This window comes from Pelodiscus sinensis, chromosome 1, assembly GCF_052426305.1.
Source record: "Pelodiscus sinensis isolate ZL-2025 chromosome 1, ASM5242630v1, whole genome shotgun sequence".
Lineage (NCBI taxonomy): Eukaryota > Metazoa > Chordata > Testudines > Trionychidae > Pelodiscus > Pelodiscus sinensis.
Window position 1 is genome coordinate 329,552,640 of NC_143052.1, and position 27,346 is coordinate 329,579,985.

Here is a 27,346-nt window from a genome sequence, read left to right on the forward strand (position 1 = left end):
GCCCAGGGATGGGTGGGCAAAGGAGGCAACTGCCCTAGGGCACAGAGGCCCTGGCCACTGCTGCTACTGTGGCAGTGATCTGAGCCCTGGGCCATATAAATTGATGCCAGAGCACAGCGCTGTGTGGCCTGGGCAGCACTGAGGGCTGCCTGGGGGAGGCGTGGCACCCCCTGGGTGGTGCTGAGGGCTGTACAACCTGAGCCTCTCCCCTTATGCCCGAAGCCCTGCCTATTCTGGGGACACAGAAGAGCCTTCCTCCCAGGGCCCCAGAATGTGTTTGAAGGGTCCTGAAATATTCTTTGTTCTTACTTCGAACTGGTGTTTCCTCTCAGCACATGGGGAGCAGGTTGGTCAGAAGATCTCAGCAAATGTGTCTAGAGTTAAGTGAATGATGTGGAAAGAGGAATCCATTAAATTCTGAAGTGGTGAACACCTGTACACAAAACTTAGCAGCCTGAAAGATCTTTCGGAGGGGGACCTTTTTTTAAGTAATTGTGTACACATTGCCTAGCACAACATGGTCTCACTCTGTTATTGTGCTACAACAATATTGAAGAATCTGAAAAGTGCAGTACTTTCTGGATTACAATATACATTGCAGTGTGGATTTTCCCTAGACTGCTGGCAGAATTCAGAATGTGCCTCATCTAAATATTTCTTTTCAAAATGTGTCCTAAAGTAAAGATCAATAAATAGTAAACACGGTAGGTTTTTTTGTTTTTTACTTAAACTTGTTTTAACCATCAACTTTAGCAAATTTTGGCAGTTACAAACCTGTACACTTTTTTTATTTTATAGCAAAAGAACACAAGACAATACTGCCAATAGCAATTATGAAGGAACAATTAATTGTCAGATGGGGGTGAGATCCACTCGAAGTGATTACCTTCTCCTCTGCATAAGGTTGGGCTTTTTTGTCAATGAAGAAATGATGCATCTTAAAAGCTACTTAACATGGCATAATAGTCATGTTTCTAGTTTTTGTGCAAAACACATTGATTTAAAAAAAGTCAATAAAAAACATCATCTTCAAAACAGAAAAAGTTAAATGAAAAGAGCTGAACCAAAAGGAAAGTTACAGTACATTTGAAATGATTATAAGTACCATTATTTAAAATCTAAAACATTTTTTTGCCATTACCTTAAAAGTTTAAACCAAATTGGATGACTCTCTTTTAATTATCTCAAACAAAATTTAAAGCGACCTGATTGGCATCAAATATCTACAAAAGCCTGGTAACTTGAAACCATTATATACATTATTTTATAAACTTTTTTTTAAACACCAAAACATACATCTTTTACAAACCAGCCTGCTTGCCACAGGTAAAATTTACACGACAATCCCTCTGATACAGTGCTTTATGGAGAACTGCTTCCATTTCCCAAATGCATTGTCACTTCCTGAAAAGCAGTAGTATGGGCTCATAACATTGTTAAATAGTAGCAATTCAGGTATCCATATGACAGAAGAATAATTACAGTACTGAGGGTTCCAATCTCTTTCCCATAATACAATTCAAGTGCATCCTTAACACTGGTAAAGACAAGTTATGGCCTTTGTGTAATACTACGTATTTGTAATTATTGCTTTTTGTTATTACATAAAGAAATGAATTTCATTTTATTCTTTCCCCGCCCACCCGTTCCTCCCCCATTAGATGTGGAAATAAGTAAATCAACGCCCTTTCTGTTCATGGGTGACTTTATAAGTCTAGGTTACAAAATACAGGCTAAAGGCAACAGATAATAATATGAATACTGTTAATTTCTAGGGCTTGTATCACTGGTGTGTACTGTGAAGACAGAGATGCAAACTGGCAAAAATGCAGAGAACTAAATCATAGAGCATGTACCACCATGAACCTCAAGAAATCCCTCTCCCCTTTAGAATATTTTAACATCCATAATTAGGTATGTAATAATTTTTAAAAAGGTGAAAATGGTAATATTGATCTAACAAAGACGCATTTCCGCTATTGATTAAAATAGCTATTTTCCTTAATTATTGATACACCCTTTTAAAAAAAAGCATTGCAAACATCAACAGTAATGATCTACCATACCTTGAGCCACTGGGTTGATGGATTAAAGTTTGTGGCATGATTTTAGGAGTATGACATGAATATACGCACCATTCTTGCTGAACCTGCTGGAAAACTGTATGAGGCACAACAACAACCATTGCATAACATATCAAAGGCTTCATAACAGCCTAGAATTTTTTTGTTGAGCACTTTAGTTGAACAAAACTCTGAGGAACATACACCTGGTGAGATTTTGTGCTGTGCCTCTGAGAGGTGCAGCCCAAGTGGAGCTGGGGACCATGTATTTTCTTGACCATGAGCTACTTCTAAGAGCCTGTCTTCCAAATCTTGCCTTGAGAAAGGACCCTTGGGAGGACAGCCTTTTGGCTGTCTCCTGCAGTGCTTCTGCCAGGCAAATCCTCCTCCACCTCCACATGGGACTTTTAGGCCCTCTTACTCAGTGTAAAGGAGCCAGAGCATTAGCGAGTTTTTCCCCCTCAGAAGCTCATAAACTGGAGGCAAAATATTAACAATAATTAAGAAAAACATACTGGCCAGATTCTCCTTTATGCTTTAAAGGCTGCTTTAGAGGGTTCTAACAGGGAAAATGGCATTGACATCCATTTTAAGACTGAAAAGGAGCATTGGTGTAAATGAGAATCTGACCCCGTGTCAAAAATAGAAAATTTGCATCATGTAACTAAGACCCAGAAACATCATGGAAGTCTAAAAAATTCTGATAAAGATATGAGTTTATTTTCTGACCAGTTCCTGCATTCTTTTAAGAAATAAAAAGCAAAGAGGGTGTTCACCATCAGTGACTGATTTTGTGCAGAACAGCATCCTCTGATATTCTAGTAATTCTATGAAAATCCTCTACAGAGGAATCCGAAGGGAAATATATCATGGAACCATTTACTGGAATGTGAACTGTGATACCACACAGGCACAAATGACAATAAGTCAAGACTAGCAGGGATTCTGAAAAAAAGGCTGACTAGGCAGCTGAGAAGACAGCAACAGAAAAAAATCATAGGCCAGAGTAATACAGATCAGATGGAACAGCGTAAACTACCTATTTCTGCAATCACTTGGTTCATACTGTCACTTCTCAGGTGAAAAATCATGATTAATCAAAGCACACCATTAATTAAAAAAACAAACAAACAAACAAACAAGATGCTGAGTTGTAGTGCCAAGCAAACAGAAAGTAATGCAAGAATATTACTACATGCTGTACTGCTCGGGAAGGTTGTCACCATGAGATCTGCATTAAGGTTTGGTCACTGAAGAGAACTAGAAGAGAATCAGAAAGGCAACAAAAGTGAGGATAGGCATTGAGTGGCTTCTGTCTGAGGAGAGACTGAATACAAGACACCTATTTAGTTTGGAGAAGAGGAGATATTGAGGTATATAAAACATTAACAACACAGAAAAGTTTAATTAGGTGTTCCTATATCCCCTCCCCATAGTACATTAACAAACTGGCGCTTGATTAAATGAAATGGTAACAGAATTTAAGAGAGAAAAGGAAGTATATATTGAAGCTATAAGTATATACTGAAGCCCACAAGATAATGCTGAGGCAACAAGCTTAGTAAGAATCATTTGTCTTTTCTGGTATGCCACTTACCATGTTACCAATCATGTTTCCCTTTGTGACACTTTTGATATGTTCCTACAAAGAAAGTAAGTGAAGATACCCGCGTCTCAGGGATTTTTTTTCTGCAGAGGATGGTGAGTATATTCAATAACTAGTTAGGGGCAAAAAAAAAAAAAGTTCATTGCATCATAGTTCAAAATGTAGAATGTCACAACTGACTTGAAACAAACCCCATGTATGTCACAGCCATGTGCTAAAAGTATTAAATCATAGAAATTCATATCAGCATTAAACCTATTGCACAAGAGCTAAACTTGCAGCTTTTACATTTAAAAAAAACCCTCAAATATTCCCGTCCTTGAAATAATACTAATCTATTCCTTGCAACCAATGTAAACTTTATGAGCAAGGCATGGTCATGCTGCATAACTGAATCTGTGCCTTGGCCTTAGCCAAACTATTTCCTGGTTTGTAGGGAAATCCCTCATTTTCCTTGCAATCGTGATATATTGGAAATCTGTATTTTTCTTTAAAATGGCAGGAGAGTGGGAGGGAAGGGGAATTAAAATGTACAATGAACACATATAGAACATACCACTTTACAGAAACATGTCTACTTTGAGGAGACCAAGTGACATTCATAAATTCAATGAACAAGAACTAAATGCAGGCAAGTACTTCATAATATTGTATGTGCAGTACATTCTCTTGCCCAACGTCCACTTTATTAATTGATGTACCTCTGCATACTGTAACTGGATTGTTTTATAATGAAGAACTGTTGCATGATCCAAAGACAAACAATCTTCTACTGATGCATGATATACTGGAGGGGAGCACTGAAATATCAGGTTTATACTGCACATTTTAGAGATGTTTTATTAAAAGTGCCACAAGCTACCCAACTATTCAACTCATATTCTCAATAACCTATTTTCTTTTGGGGCAATTTGTGAATAATCACCAGTTGTATGGAAAGAAATAGCCAACAAGTAACTTATGATAACCAACTGGGTAAAATTCAATACAGTCAAGAATTTCTCTTAAAAACTATCCAGTTAACTTATTTGACCAAGAACAGGATAAAGCAGCAGCATGAAAAAACTGTAAGAGCATCCATTCATCCTTAACTTATGCTATTCAGTAAACTTTCAGAATGTTTGAGTTCGGCTAGGGAAAGAAGAGAGTAATAAAACATCAATGCAACGTGACGACCTCTCATTCAATTTACAATGTATAGCCACAGAGATGTACAAATGCTGCAGAAGTACTCATAACTGTAGTAAAAATATCTTCACAGGATTGAGTAAAGGGCACATATTTTTACTGCAGGGAGTGGAAAAAAGTTTTTCATATTGCAGTTAGCCTGCTCGGGATGATTAATGTAAAATGCCAGTCAGTTTGAGGGAAGTGTAAAATTAACCTGATGTGTTGTTTCTGTATTTTACAGTATTATACAAAAGTTATTTTAACTCTGGTGAATAGTATTTGGGAGTTCTGAACCTATCAATCCCTTTAGGGAATACAGGGACAGATACTGAGCTGATATTGATGTAAATCAACATACCTCTATTGATGACATCAGTTTACACCAGTTGAAGATCTGTTCCACAAACTTGAGCACTGGATATTTTTCAACTGAAGTTGATCTCGTAACTTAAGATTATAGCAGAATGCATGTGGAAAATAATAAAACCTAATCTAACTGGAATATGACAGCATACTGAATGTTCTTAAAAAGCTGTAAGGACACCCAAAATAAAAGTATTAGAATTTGGCCATAAGCGAGGGAAACTCCTCTAGGGTTAAATGTCACAATATTTGGAATTTTTTTAAAATAAAACCAATGGAATTGTTTAACATAGAAGACTTAATGATCTTTTTTCCCCCACTCTTTAGCTGACCTAAAATTTCATGCAACAGTGCCTTTTGGAATCATCCTCCCATTTGTTAAATACTGCAGGGAGAGATTGTAACACTTTTAATAATACAATACCATGTAAAATAGCAGGATGAAGAACAGGAATTTAAAAGGTGAAATTGTTTATCCCCTCGGAAACTCTGAGTGTACTCTTAGAAATAAATAGAAGGTACATAGTCTCCAGAATGTCTGTAACAATTCTGTGGCACAGAGCTTAACACAGCCGATCTCTTTGTGTCTGCACATACAGTATCAGTTCTGAACAAGTTAATAGGTTATACTGTATTTTTGCCTTGCCCAATATACAGAGATATATCTTTAGCAAAATGTCTTCTTGGTATTTAGATTGTTAATTGGACCAAATGCCCACAAAAAAAAAAAAGTCTCCTTTACACTTGTGACTGATGCTGGGTCTCCACAAATGGAATGTGAACCTTATCTAGGATGAGCTCCTCCACGCTTTCAAAGTCACTCATGGCTACTTCAGAATCGTCAAAGCCACAGCCGGCGGAGATGTCAGATGAGGAAGCATCCAAGGAGTTGTGCAAGGATAAGGGCAGCTTACCAGCACTAACGTTTTCTGCACTCTGGCCTGGGACAACAGCAAAAGTACTAAATTCATTCACTGTCTGAGACCCAGCAGTGTCCATCTCATTGGGGAACTGGTGAGGAGGGAGGTATTGGCTAGGGTGGAACTGTGGTCGTCGTCGGCAATCCGGGCTGAGTGTGCTAGCAATTGAGACTGGCTGTGATGGCGGAAGGGTTGCATATTGGTCTGGATAATCCTCTGGCAGAGGGGGCGGTAACTGGTCCTGACTTAAAAACTCCTCTTCGTGAGGAGGAGGGTAGTCGCTGTCAATGTCATAGCCACCAAGGTAGTAATCCGTTTCCAGCTCCCTGTTACTTCCATGATGCACTGAGCCCCCATCTGCTGTTTCATAATTGGGCACTTCCTCAATGTCAGACAAACGAGCACTTGGCATCCAGTCAGACGTGTCCCAATGATAGGCTGTAAAGAGGAACAAACTCTTTAGGATGGAGAGTAACTAATAAGAACAAACCTATTGCATGCACCTGTTACAGAGCAAACCCTAAATATTCACAACACATTTCAGCCGTAGATGCAAATATCAGCATGCTCCACAGCCCACTAAAACTGTTCAGCCATGCTCTCCCCAGAGGCGGAGAAAAACAACTTTACATCATGATGCCAACACAAAGGTTAAAAGAAACAACACGTGACCATCAGAAAGCATTCCATACTGAAGGATGCAAGGAAGTGTATTAGAAATTATGAGTTGAAGAAAGCAAAATACTAGAAATCTGTGAAAATTTCTCACAAGGGATTAAAACAAAATCCAGCATGCTCAAAATAGCACGTTTGTCAACTCCTTAAACAACTTTGTGGCAGGAGAGAAAATATACAGGACACACAAAGTGAATGGCTGAGAGATCGAAAAATATCGACAGCCCCTGAAATAACACTGGATGGAAAAATTCTCATGCATGCAGAATTTGGACATAATCTAATTCAGAAGAGGGAAAACAGATGAAGCGTATCAATACTGAGAAAATGCAAACGAATGCCCTCCCCACCCTTACACAGAAAGCATCTCAGAAAAGTCACCTCTGTTGTAGTTCTGTCCTTGATCCATAACAGACACTGTTAGGTACAAAGTGAAAAGTAAAAGCTGGTAATTCAAAGCTTGCTACCAGCATTTTGTTACAGGTGAAAATACAACTCTTAGCATACGTCTAAGATACAGATGGCTGTATGTGGTTTTAATAGCATTTTGAATTGCTCCTTAATTTAACATCCTAGATAAATTTGTCCAGTCACACACACATATATGGAAACACTATATTACTTCTATCAGTAAGTCATATTCTTTTGCTTTCATCTTCTTAATGATCTACACTCCCTTAACAAATATACAATTAAATTAAAGCTGGAATTCTAAATATGAAAGGGCCACCCAGAGACAGAAAGGTTTATAACTATATAAACTCTCTCTCTGGTTGACTTTGAAATGGAAAAATAAGAATCTACCATGTTCAGGGCCAGTTCAAACAAATCTGGGCCCACCTGAGCTTAGATAGCCTGGTGATGGGCACAGTATAAGGAGCAGAAGAGAATACAATAGCCATTCAATGGGGTCATTGGCCATACTGCCCAACACTGTATGTTCCCAAATCCCACACACTTGATCCCCACACTCATTAAATCATCATAAGGGCACTTTCTGGCCTTAACATTTACTGGTCCACGAATCCAAGGTAGGGCTGAAATAAAAGTGTGTGCGCGTGCAGGGAGGAACCATCCCAGTTCCCAGCAGCGCTTAAACTGTAAAGTGTAGGCAAAGCCTTAGTCATGCAAATATTATCCAAAAAGAGCCTGGAGTGGTCCCCAAATGTTTTACCTTGTGCCCTCATCCCCAGCCAGGTCTGAAAGCAGGGCTGTGGCTCTGGGAGGTGGGGGACATGGATGGGCTAAGGCAGCTGAGGCTGGGGCCACACCGCTGGGGGTGGGGCTTGGAGTAGAGCCTTGACCAGGCCAAGGATGGAGCTAGGCAGGGGAGCTGACAGTTTCGCCAGGTCCTGGGGTGTGTGTGGGTGGGTGTGTGTCAGCCCTCAGCACAGCTCACTATGGTCCCTCCCACTCCCAGCCAGCCCTCAGAACAGCCCACGCTCCAGTAGCGATTTAAAGGGCCCCAAGCTCCAGCTGCTACTGTGGTAGCAGTGGCCAGGAGCCCCAGCTCTTCTGAATCAACAGGCCCTGAGGCAAATGTACCCTTTGCCCCACCTGTTGATGGGCCTGGAGCTAGGTGGCACTCCCTCCCCACCCCCTGTGGGGGCTGGCCCTGACCCATCTGTGTTCCCCTTGACCCCCCGAATGTTCCTTGGGGGGATGTGCCCCACAGTTTCAGGACTTCTGGATTACACTAACAGCACTCTTTGTAACCGGTATTATGCTCTCCCCAAAGCGGACTTTAGTCAGTGAAATTATACTGTACCCTTGGTGTACCAGGTCCCTTAGCAGCTTCATCTTTTCACTACCTACCAGAACCAGGGCCGGATTAAGGCGGGGAGGGGGCTAGCCGGGCAGCTGTCTTGGGCACCAACCTATGGGGGACGCCTGATGGCAGCTGTAAGGGGTGCCGTGCACCCGGCTGCGTGGTGCTCCTTAGAGTTGCAATCAGGCGCTGCGCGCCCAATTGCAGCTATAAGGTGCGCAGCACGCCGGGGGCGGAGGCGCACATGTGTCACACGCCTGCTGACTGGGGCGCAGGAATGGCTCGAGTCGGCCCTGACCAGAACCTCCCTACTTTGTGACCTGGCTCACCCACAATTCTCACATGAAATAGTGCTCTCTGCCTCCCTAGCAGGGATTTAACAGCAGGCCTTGTTGTGACACGGAATCCATTGTTTTTACCAATTCTACCACAAAGCATCGAGGGCAGGGGTTTGGAGGTGGGCACAGCATTTTCAGTGGAGGCTTCTGAAATTTACTTCTACACTGGCTTGAGTCAACTGACCTTTAGGTCATGGTGTGCAGCCAATTTGTTTTTCATGTTTTTGTCTTGGGACACTGAGGTATTGGCATATTTTTTTAATTTGGGGTGGAGCCTATTTCATTAGTTAACATCAATTATCTCATTGTGTTGATTTTATAATATTACATAACTTAAACAACTGCTAAGAGTATATCCGTAGATCTCAGGAAATAAGTAAGTGTACAAATACTTTCAAGTACCATACCATAAACAATTCAGGCTAAATGAACCTTCAAAAACTGCCATGAAAATATATTAGCCAGGCACAAAATCAACTAGCTTACCATTTATTGTCATTATAATAAAGACATCAGTATTTGATTTGTCCATCCTTGAACACTACTCAGCCTAGGCTAGCAGCAGTCTGTAAGGCTGCACAAAACTATACTTGCTAAATAAGGGTGAAATACCAAGCAAGCCAGACTGGATCAGCTTTGCAAATAAAGAATAAAACCTAGCTCTTACATAGCATTTCTTATCAGTAGAGCTCAAATTGTTTTACAAATGAGGAGAGTATAATTGTCCCCATTTTACAGGTGGGGAAAATGAAGCACAGTGAGGCCACATGACTTGCCAAGCAAGTCAGTGTTCCAGCTGCTCCTCAATCTCAGTCCAGTGTTTTAATCAATGAGGGACGATGAAACCATAATGCTGAAAGTCAGGACATGTTTCTGTTAGTAGCATACCCATGGTTTTCTGCACAATCTCTGTGCTGGCATTGTGGCATCTGGGATCATCTGCCTCCTATGCTCACACCTACCTTCAGACTCCCCATCCTCCCTTTGTGGGTCCTGTGGAGTGCAGAGCTGCAGAACTTAGCTCCTCTGCGATCAGGTGTTAAACAATCCCCATGCATAGTCCGCTAGGCACAGCAGTGTGGCTACATCATGAGCTTAATCCTGCTCTGATTCAAGTCAATGGAATAACTCCCATTGACCTGAATGACACATGTGACTTTCTCTACCCTGGATGGGACTCACAACTACCAAAATACATTCTGTGATGCATCATCTTAGTTCTTATTTTGCTTTGTTTTTTGTGACCTTGCTAATTTGCAAAGCTATCATCTGGTATGGGTTTTCTAGTCAGCGTAGATTAGTGAGGTTCTGCTGTTGTATTTCAACAAAGAATAAAGGAGGTAATTTTGCAGAATAATAATAAAAAAATAAATACCTTCATTTTCTATAGTGTCAACTACATTGTTGACAAGCTGTATGACAGTCACTATGGAGGCTTGTGGAAAAGGGAGAACAGAAATAAAGGGAGGGGAAGGACAGCTTTAGGTTAGTATTTAAAAACACACATAATATGTTACCACACATTAAAATTTCTCAGACAGAACTGGCATGAAAAAGGCTGACAAACAATTCACGAATTATTCAGCGGCTTGCAACACATTTCATTTCAGACAATCACATGGTGATAAATTCCAAAGCAGCATTTCCAAAAAGGCACCTGCAATGAATAATATCGATTTGAAAATTCAAACAGGACTGCCCAGCTGATTCAATTAGCTAAACAGTTTTACCTGACACTAATCTCTAATTAATTCTTGCTCAAAGACCTCTACAGAGACTGTGCTGTGCGGCAATCACAAAGAACAGAAATGGCGTTAAGCCTTCAACTTAATCTATTTCCCCATCAAGATATTTTACTTATTTACTGTGTGAACCCTGTAGCATAATACCCAGGGGATGTCAAGCAGTACTACTATAATTAGGACTCGGTCAAGTAGTTTCAGTCCAAATTTCAATGTGCGTTAAATTAAAGATGTTGAACGTGCTGTGGGTTCTACACTAGTGTTTTACCAGTAAATTAACTGAGACCAGTCAAGGTTAAATACAAGACCAGAAAACACTGTACAACATGGACTTCTTGACAGTAGCAATGAGTGGATTCCAAAAAGTTCTGGATTTTGGATGAGCTACTCCACATTCAGATGCTTACCTGAACCATCTCCAGATCTCACAGCTTGGCAAAACAAGACTGGACATTTGTTGAGAACAAACTTTTATAGGAGGTTTCTGAATAAGCAGCATTATATTGATGAGTATCCTATTCCTCTCTTGCTGAGGGGCTATGCCTCTGCACTTGAGGCCACTGACATCAGTGGAAAGGCTTCCATTAAATTGGTGGTGGAGTAGGCCCTTCATGACTAATAGCCTTTCCCATCCCTAATTGCTACGACTCAACTTAATACTCTTGGGAAGGGGCCCCCTTATTGAGCCAGAAATACCCATCTCTTATTGACAGTCATTTAGCAGAGGAAGCCCTGGTTAACCAAAATAAGCCATATCCTTCAGCTGTGCTGACCTCATAGACTGATTCACTATGATGGGGTCATAGTGAACAGGGACAGTTTTTGTGGAAAAAATCAGTGATCTCAGCAAATGATGCCTCTGATCCTTCAAGCAACTAACCCACCCTAGACCCCCAATACAATAGTAACCTGCCAATGTCCATTTTAAGTTTGCTTCTTTGCCCATCCATTGAATATTCCTTCTCACAGGAAACAGTAACTTGCCTTCAGAGTGTGCTCTCAAAACCTTTGTGCTGAGAGCGGGGATTCTTTTTCCCATAAAAGTTAATAAGGAATTTTAAGGCCTCGTTTCCCTTTATTTATCACAAAAATTAATGCTCATTTCTCTGTGCATGACAAACTGAGACAAGCACTTTAAACCCATTCAAAATGACTTAAAGTCACCTTTTAAAAAGCCACGCACATTAAATGTTCACAATAAAAAGCATTCAAAAGAAATTAGAATTGTGAGATGAATTCATCAAAGCTATGGATATCTATCAAGCAGGCCCCAAACCAACACTCCCTGGGAATGGATGCTTTCTACCCATGTTGTGATACAAACTGAAAGAAGAGTATGATGTTTCTCTCAAGAGGAAGTAGCAATAGCTTATGTTTGTAATGGCACTTCTACAGGAACTATTCCCTGCTCCAGCAAGATGAGCTCTCTTCCTTCAGTATGAGGAACGAGCTTTCTGAGTCAATGGAAGATGAAAACTCTACACACTTTTGCTAATAATTTTCACTACAGGACACAACATATTGCCCGGTCTCAGAACAGGACAGTCAGTGTTGCAGGCAGGACTGTTTACAACGTTGATGGGAAAGAGTGTAATAATGACTCCTCCTTTGTCTCTTCTTGAGGACATGGCTGGGGAGCATCTATGCAGTCTCAGGGGCAACAACTTTGACCTTTGCAGGACTGATTCATGCACTACCTTTAGAATGGAACTACAGTGTGGTAATGTGAGATGCTGAGTCATTCCTGAGCAAGAGCCTGATTAAACCACTGGCAGATTTAAATAATCGCGGCTTCATTTAAATTTAAATGGCTGCCGCGCTCTGCGACCAGCTGATGATCAGCTGTTTGTTGGCAGATCGGGGCAGTCTGGACGCGCCGCTGTCGACAAGGATGCCTTTGTCGACCAGCGCAGGTAAACCGGTGCAGGTAAATCATCAGCTGGTCAGCAGAGTGCGGCAGCCATTTAAATTTAAATGAAGCCGCAATTATTTAAATTGCGGCTTCATTTCCCTCTGCCGATTAGCCTAATCTACATGGCTCCATCGACGGAGCCATGTAGTTTAGACACACCCCTGAAGATACACTTAACAGTTTTAATAGTGAGGGACCAAGTGTGCACCTTTCTGTGCACTTATTTAGGGTTCAGACTAATAAAAAAATCACAAAAACCAGAATACCCCACACTGCACTGACCTCTGTGAGATGACTCAGACGACTTAAAGGGCCTACCTATTCTCTCTGAAACTCTCTGAGCCTTGATTTCAGTGGATATTGAAGGAGAATTCTTATCCTTAAAGGACATATTTTACATTCTGCTTCCATAAAATTTGTGCAAACACAATGGGTCCAATCCACCTCCCAGTAGGAATTTTTACTATTGACTTAAAGGATTAGATATCTGAAAAGCCTGCACTTAACACTAGTTAGAATGTGGTTGGCATAAAATGTAATTGCATGTACATGCACATATATGTTTTGCATATGCTGCAGAAGTGAAGCAAATAATGCAGGATTAAATAGCCAGTTTTGAAAATTTGATCTCATCCTGCATAGAAGCTTGACATCCTTAACTGCAAGGAAACTGAGTCTTTGCTCCTTCTGTTTTAAATAAAAATGTACATCTTGTTTTCTTTTACTTATTTTGAGAGGGAAGAAACAAATAATCAACTGTATAAAAAAAGATGAATCTTTCCAATTCATTCAGCAGTAACGGAAAAGGAAAACAATCATTTGTTTGACAGCAACCATCCAGCTACAGTCAGTCTTTTTGTAACCTATGAATTAAAAAGATAGCCAAATTGCTATCCTGTCTGCAAAAGAATGAGTAAATTCTCCCCTTCATGCCATGGTAAAAACCTCAATTATATACTGTGCACCCATTCCACACTGGGATGTGGATCCAAGAGGAGAATTTCAATCTAGCACTGGACAACGTATGACTGGGACCATTTACTTTTCATCATCAGGAACACATGTTCTGAGCTTTTTATTGTGTTTATACTTTTGGGTTTGAAAATTCTGCACATCTTACGATGGAAAGAAAAAGGGTGATATTTGTTAAAGTACTTCACTGAGTTTCAGGAGATTGTAGATTGACACATTTGTTCCAGGCTACATCAGCCTTTTTCTGTGTGATGCTTAATAACACTGTTCCTCAGTTTACTCTCCTGAAAAGTGGGGATAACACCATTTTACAAGGGAGTAGAGGATATATTCATTCCTGTGTGGGAGGTGCTCAAACAATATGAGGACCACAGAAAAAGTAAAAATATCAACATTTCTATTTTTAAGGTATGGGTAGAAAAATGGTGAGTCAAGTGAGTAAGAGGTGGTTACTCACCTGCAACTGGAGGTCCTTTTAAATGTGTGGTCCCTCTCTGTACATTCCCTTGTGAGTTATGCATGTGCACCATAAGACCAGAGCTGGAGAATCTGAAAGCTGTGTCTGTTGGTCCATGCATGCTTACCCCCTGGCTTACCTCACGAGTTTGTCTGAAGAGACAAAGGATGGGTTGGACTGACCGCCACTCCAGTTGCTTCTCTACTATAAATCAGATAAGATCCAAAGCAGAGGGGAAGGCGAGTGGATAGCAGAAAATAGATGGGGTCACATATTTGAAGACCCTCCAGTTAGAAGTAAGTAACTTCCTGTTCTTCTTCTGGTCAGATGTGATGGTTCCAGCTGTATTTTATGGGGGTGATTGACAAGCAGTGAGTGAGTAGGAGGGCGTGAGGGTGTAGATTGTAGGACTGAATGGAGTAATGCAGTCCCAAAGGAGGAATCAACAGAAGAGTCTTGCACAAGGCCATAATGTCTGACAAACATGCAAATTGATCTCTCGCAGGAGTGCTTTACAGATGTCCAGGATGGGTACCTCCTGAAGAGATGCCCTAGTTGCTGCTTGTGGTCTGGTGGAATGAGCTCTTTCCCCATGAGGTGGTGGTAGGTTCAAAAGCTGATAGAGTCGATTGCAGCCAGAGATCTATTTGGTGACTCAATGGGTGGAAATGGCAAGGGCCCTTTGTCTCTTTCTGCTATATATGAACACTCTCAAGGACTTCCTGCTTGGTTTTGTTCTCAGTGGGTAAAAAGCCAAGGACCACTGGACATCAAGGGAGTGGAGTCTTGGTTTCTCTGTGGATGTGTGTGGTTTGGGGAAGAACACAAGTAAGAGATTGGATTGGTTAAGGCAAAATTCCAAAACTTTGGTAGGGGTGAATTTGGGGTGTTCACATAAAGAATCTTATCTTTTTAGAATATACTGCATGGAAGATCTGCCATCATCACTCCAAGTTTGCTAATCCTTCTCATTGAGGTGATGTCTACAAAGAAAGCAACCTTCCTGGAAATGAGAAAGATGGAGCAAGTAGCTAACAGCACAAATGGGGGGAGGGAGTTTATGAGTACTGAGAAAACACATTTTAGGTCTCATTGGGGGGCACAATTTTGAGTGGATGGGAAGGTTCTAATTAGGTCTTTCCAGAATCTATCGGGAAGTGGTGAGGCAAAGACTGGATAGCTCTGAGAAGGTGGATGGTATGCACTGACGCCTGCCAAGTGCACTTGCAAGGAGCTGATGGAAAAACCTGATGTCTTCAAATATAGGATATAGTCGAAGATGAGAGGATATCTGTAGTCTCTGGAAGAATGCTTCTTTGTTTTGCACAAGAGAACATTTTCTAATAGAGTCCTTTCAACTATTAGAGAAGACATTTTGTAGGCTGTGTAGCATGAACTTTCTAAGAATAATGCCCATCTAAATAACAAGCCCTCGGGTGGAGAATATGCAGACGGGGGTGACTGAGCACTGTTCTGCTGGGTCAGAGCCTTGGGGAGCAGTGGAAGATGCTTAGTGGTTGGGATGCTATGTTGGAACGGGAGGTTGGAGGGGAGATGTATTCTGTGTATGGCACAAGTGATACGCTCCTTCCAGCAGTCAGTTCTGTCGGAGGTGATATTATTCCCCTTGGAACTGATGGGCCTGATGCAGAAAGAGATTTCGATCCAGGAGACCAAAATGTCCTGTGGGGTATCAACAGATTTGGATCTCCCCAGTGTGAGAAGGTTTCTGCTTCTCAGGGCCATTGGAGCTGGTGAGGAGGGTGGTATTTGAGGCTGGTGATGATTGGACTTCATCAGTGCCATCAGATCCCAGAGTTTGGAAGAGGCTGGGGAAAACAATACCAACAGAGCAGGGTCTGGTACCAGTGGAGCCCAATGTTTCTTGTTGTGTCTCTGGGACTTTGGGCATACTAAAAAACCCATGAGCTGAGCTGGTGAGATGCCTTAGAGCTGTTTTCAGCTGGTCTGAGAAGAAGTCATAGTCGCATGCTTATGAGAATGTTTCCTAGCTTCCCGACAGGTCCCCACTGTAGGGGCCGTGGAGGTAGATTGTCCCACACCAGAGTCAGACTTTTCAGAAGGAGGCACACTCCTCGCTGAATCAGGCCGATGTATGCGGGAGGGTGGTCCGAGGCCTGGGTCCACCTGGGGCCTCATGTTCTCCATGAGTTATTTAAGGAGATGAAGTTCCTTTCCTTCTGGGGAACAGTTATCAGATACTGCACCTTGTTGCAAGGTGAACTTCCTCACAGCAGCACAGGTGGTCACCACTGACTAAGAAGAATGATGAGCAGTAAGCACAGAGTTCTAAAGCCTGGAGTCCTGGGCATAGTCCAGGACCCAAATGGGGTATGTTAATAGTTTTAAACATTGTTTGAAGACTATTAGAACTGTTAAAATTGAAGCTGTGGACAGTAAAGTTTGCTACCTGGACATGCAACACTGGGAGAGGCTAGAGAGGTCGTTCCTCCATCCCACCTTGGCTTGGAAACAGAAGGCGAACAAAGGTGCATGCATGGACCAGTGAGCACTGCTTTCAAATTCTGTGGCTCTAGGCACAGGGTGCGCATGTGTAACCCACAGTGGAATACACTCAAAGAAGCAGCTGTGTGATCCAATGATGAGAAAAATTTCCCCTCCAGGAAATCACTTGGGAGTGCAACAAAAATAACTGCTATGCTGCTTGTGAGTAAAAGGCCATAGCTTAACCAAAAGGAGTTGTGAGTGCACTTCACTTTAAGTGCTTTTTCTAATATTTAAGAGCACTGAAAGAGCTGTACAAGATGACTGGGGAACTAAATCTTCAGATGATTCATTAATTGACTGTTGAAGATTCTAAGAACAATTTCTTTGTGATAATCATCTTGATGTATCTGAATAAGGTTTCTACTTTCATGGTAGAAGTCTCTAGCCTTTTTTTCAAACCACTGCTTAACATACCCGGTCATTACAAATAGAGGTTTGATCAGTTGCTTAATTTTAGGTCCCAGTTATTCATGCCTTGTATAAACCTATGTCAACCACTAAGATAATATTCAAAGATATGAGAGCAGGCCACTAACTTTCTCTGATTTGGGATATAATGGTATTGATCATTCATAGAATAGCTGTCACTGGTAGCATGAAAGTCACCACAGACAATCCACTAACGGTAGTGGATTTTCTTTTTTTTGTCAGGAATCCTAAATGAAACTTGCAAACCTTATAGGATTTTCCTTTGAATTGACTCACGATACATGAAAAAGATTGCTCCGAGGTTGAAAAATGTTATTGCTTTTGCGTGGTAGAAATTCTATATCCAGGTCTATTACTCTCCTTGGGTTTTGGACTTTGGCTCCACTGTAAAGCTCCAGACACCAAGATTTTAATGATTCTTCCTTTAATTGAATAAAAGAATCACAGAGTGGTTTAGAACCTAGGAGCTCCATGCTCCCAAATTCAGATTGCACGAGATTTTCTACCAGACTCCAGCCCTCTCTCTATAATGGCTGTGGATGGGTTGACAACATGTGTAAACAACTAAAAACAGTGGCAATGTCAGCTGTCCACGTGTCCCCAATACAATAATACTGTAATCATTTCTTACCATTATCATCACCTGAGTCTGACTGGAAGGAGCTGAGGGACTGAACTTCAGAGTTGCTGCCTTTATTACTTCCTGCAAAACAGGTCACCTCTTCAGCGTCATCAACCTCTTTACCTTCATTGATAGCAAAAAACAAAGCAAAATGGTACTGTGTGGATATGCACTTATGTTTTGTTATACCTCTGAGAGTGAGTTCAATGTTGCAAATAGGTTCCTCTTGCTTTTGTTGGAATAAAATTATTTACTTTAACTGTGGAAACAGCGTAATCCAGGGGCAGATAATAATTTTTGATGAGGGGCCACTCTGAAGATTTTGGTAAGTGGTCAAGAGCTGAGCTTTTCTATAGGGGTGATGGAAGGTCTGGGATGGAGGTTGGGTGTGGAAGGGTGCTTGAGGTAAGGGAATGGGATGCAGGAGAGGATGTGGGGTCTGAGAGGGAGTTTGGGTGGTTGTGACCTGGGGCAGGGCATTGGGGTGCAGGGTCTGGGAGGGGTAAGGATGCAGGAGAAGATTCTGACCTGGGGCAGGGGTGCAGAAGTGGGACAGAAGGTTTGAGTTATGACCTGGGACAAGGCATTGGGGTACCCAGGGGATGCAGGGTTGTGGAGGGGTTATGGGTGCAGGAGAGATTCTGTCCTGGGAGAGGTTGTAGGAAGGGGTGCAGAGTCTGGGAGGGAGTTGTAACCTGGGGAAAGGGCATGGGGGATGTAGACGTTTGGGTGGTGACCTGGGGCTAGAAGTTGGAAGGCAGGAGGGGTTAGGGTGCCAGATGCAGACTCTAACCAGAAGGCACTTACCTATGTCCTCAGGCAGGCTCCCTGTCTGCTGCAGCCCCAGGCCACTCAAAGTGACTGGCTGCTGGGTTCCCTCTGTACCACTTCACATGCTGCTCCGTCCCAGCACAATCCTACGCCAATGGGAGCTGCGAGGATTATGCTGAAGGCAGGTGAAGTGCACAAAGTTTCACCCTTTCCTCCCTGCAAGTGGTGCTCAGTGCCTAGAGGCACATGGTTTCAGCAACAAGTCGTTTTGAGTGGTCTGAGGCTGTAGCAGGCAAGGAGCCTGTGTGAGAGTCCCGGTGAGTGGAATACAAAGGCTTGGTGGGCCAAATCTGGCCCATGGGCCACCACTGACCTAATCCATTGGTCAAGAGGTCAGCCAATCAAGAGATGCGAATTATGCTTTTGAAACACCTGTCCAATAGCAAACAAGGTTTTAAATGACTAATGACAGCACAAGCATTGAAGCAGCAGCTGTTTTAAATTTTCCCAAATGACTGTTGTGTGGGATCAGAACCAATTACAATTATGATTTAAAATGGTTGGATAAATATCTTGTATAATAGATTATTGATCTTTACTGTTCACTGTCATGGGACAGGATCTCACACTGGGCTTGCGCTATAGTGTACTGAAGTTAATGGGAATCTTTCCATTAACTTCAATGGCCATTGATCTACTTACTCTGCCTTTGGAGAATAGTTCTCAGTGATTATACCTTCCACTCACAGGGCCTTTCCTCCAAAGATTTTCAAGCATTAGACAATTTCTCCTAACTCCTAAACAGTTTATGAAAGGTTCTTTATTTAATTGCTGAAATATATCCTCTCTCCTCCACGCAAAAATACAAACACACCACATAAGACATGTAATTAAGCACTGACAAATATACAGTCAAACAACTGTCATTTGAGCCATTATTAGAAGTGGAATAATTAAATTCTGTAATAATGTTACTTAGGTCTGTATTCTTTTGATCAATGTTTATAGGTAAGAAAAACATCTATACCTGCACAAACTGTTGTCTGAAATATAAGTGGCAAATCAAAAATTAAAACACTACCAGAAAGTATGAGAATTATATGCTCAGTAAATAAAGAGTATTCTTGTGCAATGCTAGAAGTATATTCAGCCAAAATTCTGACCTCATCTACACTACCCAATTTAAGTTAAGGGTTGCAACAAGTGTAAGCTAGTTTTAAATATGTCCCTTTGTTCTCAATTAATACTTTCCAAACCAATGGAACTTCCTATCTTATGATAAAGGTTGTAGCATGGACTCCATTTGGAAGTTTCAGTTTAAACCAGACAATAGCGGTTTTTCAAGGGGTAACAGAACAATAGGATGATGAAATTACTCAGAAGAAAAAAATAATGAGCAAAATGAAAACCTTGAGGACCCTCAAGGTATCTATCAAGAACTGCCTTAAAATAAAGGCAGAGGGACATATGGCCTAACATAGGGCCCTTGGAAACGGCTATTTCCAGATGCGTATTATGTCCCTAAATCTAGATAGAGCACACAGAAATTGAGGATGTACTTTATCAGTGAAAAAGGAGCACAAATAGTTTTTGTACTAGGAGCACAATAGTATTTGTACTAGGAGCACAAATAGTTTAAATATGAAGACAACAGATTGTGCAAGGTTTTAACATTCAGCACAAATGACAAAGTAATAGATTGAAAATGTGGTTATAAAAGCAGCCTACACTCTTCCAATGAGCACTATAAATATTAGAGATAGAGAATACTTATTAATTCATTTCCCTGCATTAATTTTTAAGTGCTTTGTCTAGCCTAGTTCTAAATACCACTCATGAGACTGATTGCCCAAGCTCAGAGAGCTCAGTCATGAAATTTAGCCTGAAATTTTCCTTTTCAGTAGAAATGCATTGCATCATGTGACAGGAGTCCTTCCTCAATAAACTATCTGAACGCATATAAAAAGTAGGTGGTTAGTCATATTTTGATGTGTCTAAGTAGAACACTTGTATACCTAGTCTAATTATACCTAATTATATCCTTTCAGAACTAAACAATCACTTTCTCCGTGAAATGTAACAACTGTAAATACCTAGCCTATCTCGCTTTCAACAAGACTCTTAAAGTGTTACCCATCAAACTTATCTAGGCTTGACCAATCAGTATATCCCAGTTCATTCTGCCACCATTGAGCTAATGTAACAGCTGTACTCTGACAACAGCGGTTATAATATGCATTAGAACAGGAAAGTAACACCCTGCATAACAGGGAGGGGGAAGGAAGAATAGCTCAGTGGTTTGAGCATTGGCCTGCTAAACCCAGGGTTGTGAGTTCAATCCTTGCAGAGGCCACTTAGGGATTTGGGGCAAAAATCAGGGATAGTACTTGGTCCTGCTGTGAAGGCAGGGGACTGGACTCAATGATCTTTCAAGGTCCCTTCCAGTTCTAGGAGATAGGCAATCTCCATTATATTATATTAACATGGCACTACTCACTTTCAGTACCACCATCCCAGGTGCTCTTCCTGATGGAGTCGCAGTCGGATCGGCAGGGAGACACTGCTGGCAGGTTGGGAGCCACACTGCACACTACCACACCCCGCCTTGCTGTTAGTATCCGAGGAGACTCTGGATGAAACGTTGTCATTTCCTGATGCTCAATTCCAAGTCCATCCACTATCTTGTCTAAATTGTTCCGCGACTCACTCTGGAAGCAGGGGGTGTAGGCCATGGGCCGCACAGGGACTTGTGGTGGCCCTACCTCTTGGTAGATATTGCGACTGTCCCCACTGTTCCGTAGGTTCTTGAACTGGATCCCGTTACTCTTGTTGAGCAGAGCAGCAGTAGCCGGATCCTGAACCAGGGTGATATTGTTGCGTGAGTAATTTTTCCTGAACACTTTTTTGCGGAAAACTATAAAGAGGATGATCAACACAAAGATGACAAAAAGTACAACTGCTATTCCGATTAGCTCTTCTTTGCCGACGTAGGAATGTCCGGCTTGTATGTTGGGTACAACCACAGGCCTGAGGCCACAATACTGTCCCACATATCCAGGAGTGCAGTTACATAGAAACGAGCCAAATACGTTGACGCAGGAGCCACCATTTTCACATTCCTCTCTTTCGCATTCATTGACATCATCTTCGCACCTAAAGAGAATAAGACATGGGTATACATTTCAGAGAAGAATCCTCAGCAATTATTTAGGTAGATGGTCCAAGCAGTAACTGTGTTTTGTACTCTGCCAGTGCTTGAGAAATGATCATATTATTATCCAGCCATGTTATAACATTTAAAATCTTCTAAATATGGAAACAAGTTTGGCTGCCTTTTAAGTTAATCTCTCTCTCTCACACACACACAAACACACACACACACACAAAGCGCAGGAGAAAAGAATTGATTAATCTAAGTCCTACTCCTCAGGGAAAGCCTAAGATTGATTCACTATTCCATAATTTCCAAGTTTTATGCCAGTGCAACTCCATTGATTTCAGTGGAGTGAAACTGGTACAAAACCAGATGAATACAGCAACGAATCTGGCTCACAGAATGTAATAAAAATGCTAATTTTTCTCTAGGTGTTTAGGATCATCCCAGGAGACTCAATACAAATTAATATCTCAGCTGTACAATTCCAAAGAATAGTTCAAATAATTTATCAAAAGGTTGCCATTGTCTATTAAATTCTATAATATTTTAGATTATTTGGGAAGAGAAAGGGAATGGAAATAGAAGAGACCAAATGGGGGGAAAGGAGATCTCAAAATTGTACAAATTCACGCAAGGTGTGAGTAATAGGGAGTATAAAAAGGAATTTAGGAATGGAGATAGAATTAGCAAATGTTAGAAAAAGCAGAAGAAATTAGAACCAGAATCTTAAATACAGAGGGGAATTGGTGAGCAGTGAAGCTGAAGGAATTATAATAAGAGAGAAGACACATAATATGGGCAGCAAGTTGAGGGGCAGGTTGGGGGATTTTTCTCCTTCTGCAATGGATATTTGCTTAAGGACAAGATTTTTTTTTAAATGATGTATTGAGCGAGGCTCCTAATTTTTAAAACTGATGAGTACTCAGTAGCTTTCCTTGCCTTAATGGGATTTTCAAAGGAGCATATGGGAGTTAGGTGCCCAAATTCCAATGAAATCCCTGCTGTAAAGAACCATTTAGGGATAACATTTTAAATACTCACTTTTGAAAACTCTGGCCTCATGGATTTCTTGGATTATGTTAATATGGCTTCTTGGTAAGCCATGTGCTTTGACTATACTTTGTTAAATAACCAGAGGCTTTTGCATACAAGATGATCTATGTGAAAAAGACCTTATATTAAAATGATTCAAAGATGACATTTCTCCACTGGTGGCTCACTTACGTGACTCCTGTCAGTCCACTTCTGCAATTGCAGATGAAAGCATTGCCTATTGGGTCACACGACCCTCCATTCCGACATGGATTTGGAAAGCAGGCTGTGATCTCTGATTCACAATTTCTTCCTGTGAATTGAGAGAGGCAACTACACTGATAACCTGGGAAAATAAAAACAAAAGCAACAACAGGAGTCAAAACAAGGTAGGGTCTGGATATATTAGTAGCTGTCGGGTCAAAACAAAGTACAGTCTGGTTATACCAGCGTCAAAACAGGTAGAGTCGGGTTATATTATTAGCTGTCAGGTAAACTGAAAGAGTTACATGGAGTCCTAGGCGGTGTTGCACAGGAATTCACATTAATAGTAGTGTGAGAGTTTGTCCCCTGCTGGTGAATAGACCGTATAAGAGGCTTATTCATCTGCAACTGCCTGTGCCCTAATGGAGCTGATGCTTTTGTTCAAGGAGTGCAGCCAAATGTTTTTACATCTAGAATCCTGGATTCAATCCCAACAGGTGACACCCCCTAAGTACTTCCGGTCAGTAACTTATCCTTAACTTTCAGATAAAAACTGTCCTTAAAAAAAAATTCTCTAAGATTCTACAACATGGCAGCATTTCTTACTCTTTGAATGGGTTGTGCCCACAAAAGCTCATGATACCATTTACATGTTTTATTAGTCTATAAAGTGCTACTAGACCAGTTTTTGTTTTTTAACTTTATCTTTGAAAAGAGACTTTGCACATGAATGGAAGCAGCCCCCACATATCTCAGGGCTTCTCTACAGAATAAATAAATGAGTTGAGGCTCTTAGCAACTATTTTTTAATTCAGTCATTTATAAGGATGGTACACCAGAGTTTACTAATCTCATCACTAGAACAGAAAACTGCATTATACTGATTTGATAACAGAGCTAATGGTACTTAACATTTCTATCTAATCTGTCATACAAGAGATTTCTCGTGGTTTACAAGCAGTAACTGACCCACCCACTGCCTGAGGGAGGTGGGAAAGCACTATGACACCAATACTCCAAGCTAACCCACAGCAGCACGTGGTTAAGAACCTGAATAATTACACCCTGGTATAAATCAGGATTTACTCCACTGAAATTGATGGAACAGCATGGATTCAAAATTGTAGTCTGGGCCCCAACTTTCCTACTCAGTCTCACATTGAAAGTGGGTTGCAGATAGAAATAGAATCCAGCAGTTACTAGAACTTCCAGTTCCTCAGCACAAATCTTATATTGTTAATGCTGCTGTTAGGCCTAGTAGACAACTGCAAGTATCACAAAACCACATATTTCCCGTGTTGTAGTATCAGTGCTAAACTTTCAAGAGGAGGCAGTTGGTGGGTTCTGTTTTGTTTCAATTCAGACATTCTGAACATTCAAAGATTTGGACACACAAACAAAGTGGCCTAAAGAGATGCAAAACTGACCACCATTGGATTTATATCATGATTCCAGCCTATTAGGAAGATTTCTTGTTAGCTGGAAAACATACTTGCTTACAAATAGTTTGGAAAAGAATCACTGCACAAGTCATCAAGCTTATGTCAGTTCCATTCCATGACTCAATAGTGACATCTATAGTCCAAAACACTAAAGTGTTTCTGTTTTTATATGAAGCATTATAATCTCTCTGTATTTAACTTAACAAAAATAATTTATTCAAAGCATTTTATCAGAAAAAACAACAAGGAATCTGGTGACACCTCAAAGACTAACAAATTTATGAGGGTATTAAGTTTGTTATGTGACAATGTAAAAGCTGAACTAACATTTTTAGTAGATTTGTGACCTAATTGTTATCAGACAGTATGAAACTAAATAAAACATTTTTATAAATCAAATTTCTTTAAGTTACTAATAATTACCAAGAATTATATTAAAATACGATTTTCTTGTTACATTTTGCATTTTTCCAAGCTTGAAAAGAAGTTAGTCAATTTACTTTTCATGTTCCCATGCAATAAAGCCTGATGCTACAATGTTTGCACTGCAAAAAGTAAACCTATAGCCACTGGAAATAAAAAAAAACATTGAATTTTGTTTGTTGTTTTAATTCCATTTGTATGAGAGCAGCATTTGTAAAACCTGAACTCAGGATGGATTAAGCTTCATGGTGCAAGGTAGTGTATAAACAAAACAAAAAAGTTTGTCATATAAGCTTATACTTAAACTGAATTTTATTGCTTTATATGGCTTTTAAAATGCATGCAGGTGCTAGCCTAGTACACTAAGCAGCACAGTATCTAACTGTAGGGATCAATTTCTTGCGTTAGGAAAAAAACGCATGCAAATCCCAAGATATAGATTCCATATTTGTCTCTAATTTAATCTTAGGGCCTAATTTTTCTAATATCTTGAGACCAAAGGCAGTGAGGAGAAGGCTTTTCTGTTGTACAGCTAGTCCAAGCCACTGAAAACACTTTCAAGAGGATTCCACTGATTTCACATGTGGAACTATAGAAATGAAACACTGAGCATGCTGGTGCAATTGTCAGCAGGACCGTGCATAAAGCAGATTCCCGTGGCTGAAAAACTGGCCAGTCCCTTTACTCCTTCCTATCCCTTCAAAAGTGTCTGTGCCCTTGTTTTATAGCAGCAACTGCAGATCAGGACAAAGAATCCCATACCTCCCTTTATGACAAGGTTTGACCCTGAAGCAAACCCCCTTTGGCTTATGTCCTGATGTGGGGCTCAGATTTCAGCCCCCACAGAGGAGGTACAATATATATTGTATTTGACAGTACACACCATGTGATACAGTTAGCTATTATCCCACTGGCATTATGGGAAGTAAAAACAAAATCTACTTCCCTCACAAAGGCAGGCAAGCTTAGAGGAAACACTAACTACCATTTACTTTTCTGCACTGAAAAAAAATACATTTCAAAGAGACTAAGGCAGGGTTTCCCAAAATGTGCTCTGCAGAGCCGCAGGATGGGTCCAGGGGCTCTGTGAGAAAATTGAGTTGTACGGCGCACTGATTTTTGATAAAAATTGTTAAGACTGGTTTTATAAATAACTTCTTATACTGAAAATTATTGTAGCAATATTCAATAAACAGGCCTGACATTGCAACATGAAATGGGGGCACAGGATATTTAAAACTATGCGTAGCTCAACGAAACACTGAGACTACAGCTGACAGTAGAAGGCACGCTGCAGCAGTATATAGCAAGTTGCATGCAAGCTGCACGCCTGATGATTTATAGTAGATGCTTCAAATTCCCAGTTTAACCATCTGGCCTAGCTTGTTACAAGTCAAAGATTTAAGATGATATTTACTTCCTGCATTCTTCGGACAGTAGTCCGCTGCAATACAGTGCTCTTCATGCTGTGTTTTCATTGAATTTTTCGCAATACTGTACATTGTAGCCTGCCCTTACTACCAAACTTATTCTCCATGGACAAGTGGCTAAAAAAAGAAACTTTGGCTTCTAACGATTGGAATTTGGCAGGAAGAAATGAGTGAAATGCCAAGACAGGAAAAGAAAGACAAATGCAGCCTTTTGTGATTGAAGAATCAGAAAGTGAGCTGTCTGAGGGAAACCGCACACATCCACCAAATTAGCAGCAGGCAACCAGGAACACAACTTGATGAGAGTTATTTCTCTTTTGGATTTATTTGCATGCATTGGAAATTAAGATGCTCCTAATGTGCAGTGTGTGGTGTGCAACAAAGTACTTTCCAACATTTCTCAGATACCTGAAAAAATTATGGAGGCATTCAGAAATAAATCATTCTGAACACCAAGAAAAAAGCACAAGTGGTTCCCCCCCCCCCAGCAAAAGCTTGATGCATTTTCAAACAGTAAACTCTCAGCAATGAAAACTATTAAATCAAACAAAAAAATGCAAGAGAAACATCCTAAAAAGTGAGCTACTGTATTGCACTGGCTGGAGAAGAGCATACAATTGTAGAAAAACTCATCAAGCCTTGTGCAAAAGATATTGTAATGTTTACGCTTCGTGAGCATTCTAGTTAAAAAGTGGAAGCAGTGCTGCTGTCAAACAATACTGTTACGTGCTGCATTCAAGATCTTGCTGCTGGCATCAAGAAAGGGCTGGTATTTATTGCAGCTAGACAAGTCCACTGATGTGATGGGGCTTGCAGTGTTACTTGTGTTTGTTGATTATACGTTTGATAAAATCATTGAAGAGGACTTGCTAATATGTGAATCCTTGCAGAGCAATATGATTGGTAAAAAAAATATTTAACTGTATTAACAACTTTATTACAGGACATGAAATTAGTTGGGAAAAATGCATTGATGTGTGTAGTGACAACACCACGGTACTGTAATGGTTGGGAAAATGACCAGAGCTATAAAATCAAGGAAGTGGCTCCAAACTGCACCAGAAACTGTGTTCTCAACAGACGAGTTCTTGTTCTTAAGAGGATGCCTGTACCACTTTAAAATGTTCTGGATGAGGCAGTGCAAATTACTAATTCTATAAAAACTAGACCACTACAATCCAGACTGTTCAAAATTATGTGTGAAGAAATTGACAGTCAGCACACAATGCTCCTTCAATATATGAAGCTGAGGGAAAGTGGTCATAAGGCTTTTTGAGCTTTGTCGCGAAGTATTAGTTAACTTTGTAGATCAAAACATGAA

The 27,346-nt window shown here is 40.8% G+C and overlaps 1 protein-coding gene across 8 annotated transcripts in view; it reads right to left on the reverse strand.

Moving 5' to 3' along the window:
- Window positions 1-705: 705 nt before the first annotated feature.
- Window positions 706-27,346, reverse strand: part of FAT3 (FAT atypical cadherin 3) — a 640,498-nt gene continuing 613,857 nt past the window's right edge. For 4 of the 8 annotated variants that reach the window (XM_025188675.3, XM_075919376.2, XM_075919373.2 and 1 more), the window contains 6 exons: window positions 22,719-22,872; window positions 20,835-21,490; window positions 17,576-17,689; window positions 10,279-10,338; window positions 7,179-7,214; window positions 706-6,560 (listed from right to left, as the gene is read on the reverse strand). In XM_025188675.3, coding sequence (XP_025044460.3) covers window positions 5,941-6,560; window positions 7,179-7,214; window positions 10,279-10,338; window positions 17,576-17,689; window positions 20,835-21,490; window positions 22,719-22,872 — 1,640 coding nt within the window. In that variant the 3' untranslated portion in view covers window positions 706-5,940. The remainder of the gene's footprint in view (window positions 6,561-7,178; window positions 7,215-10,278; window positions 10,339-17,575; window positions 17,690-20,834; window positions 21,491-22,718; window positions 22,873-27,346) is intronic. The other 4 variants (XM_075919378.2, XM_075919377.2, XM_075919375.2 and 1 more) reach the window with 3 other exon arrangements.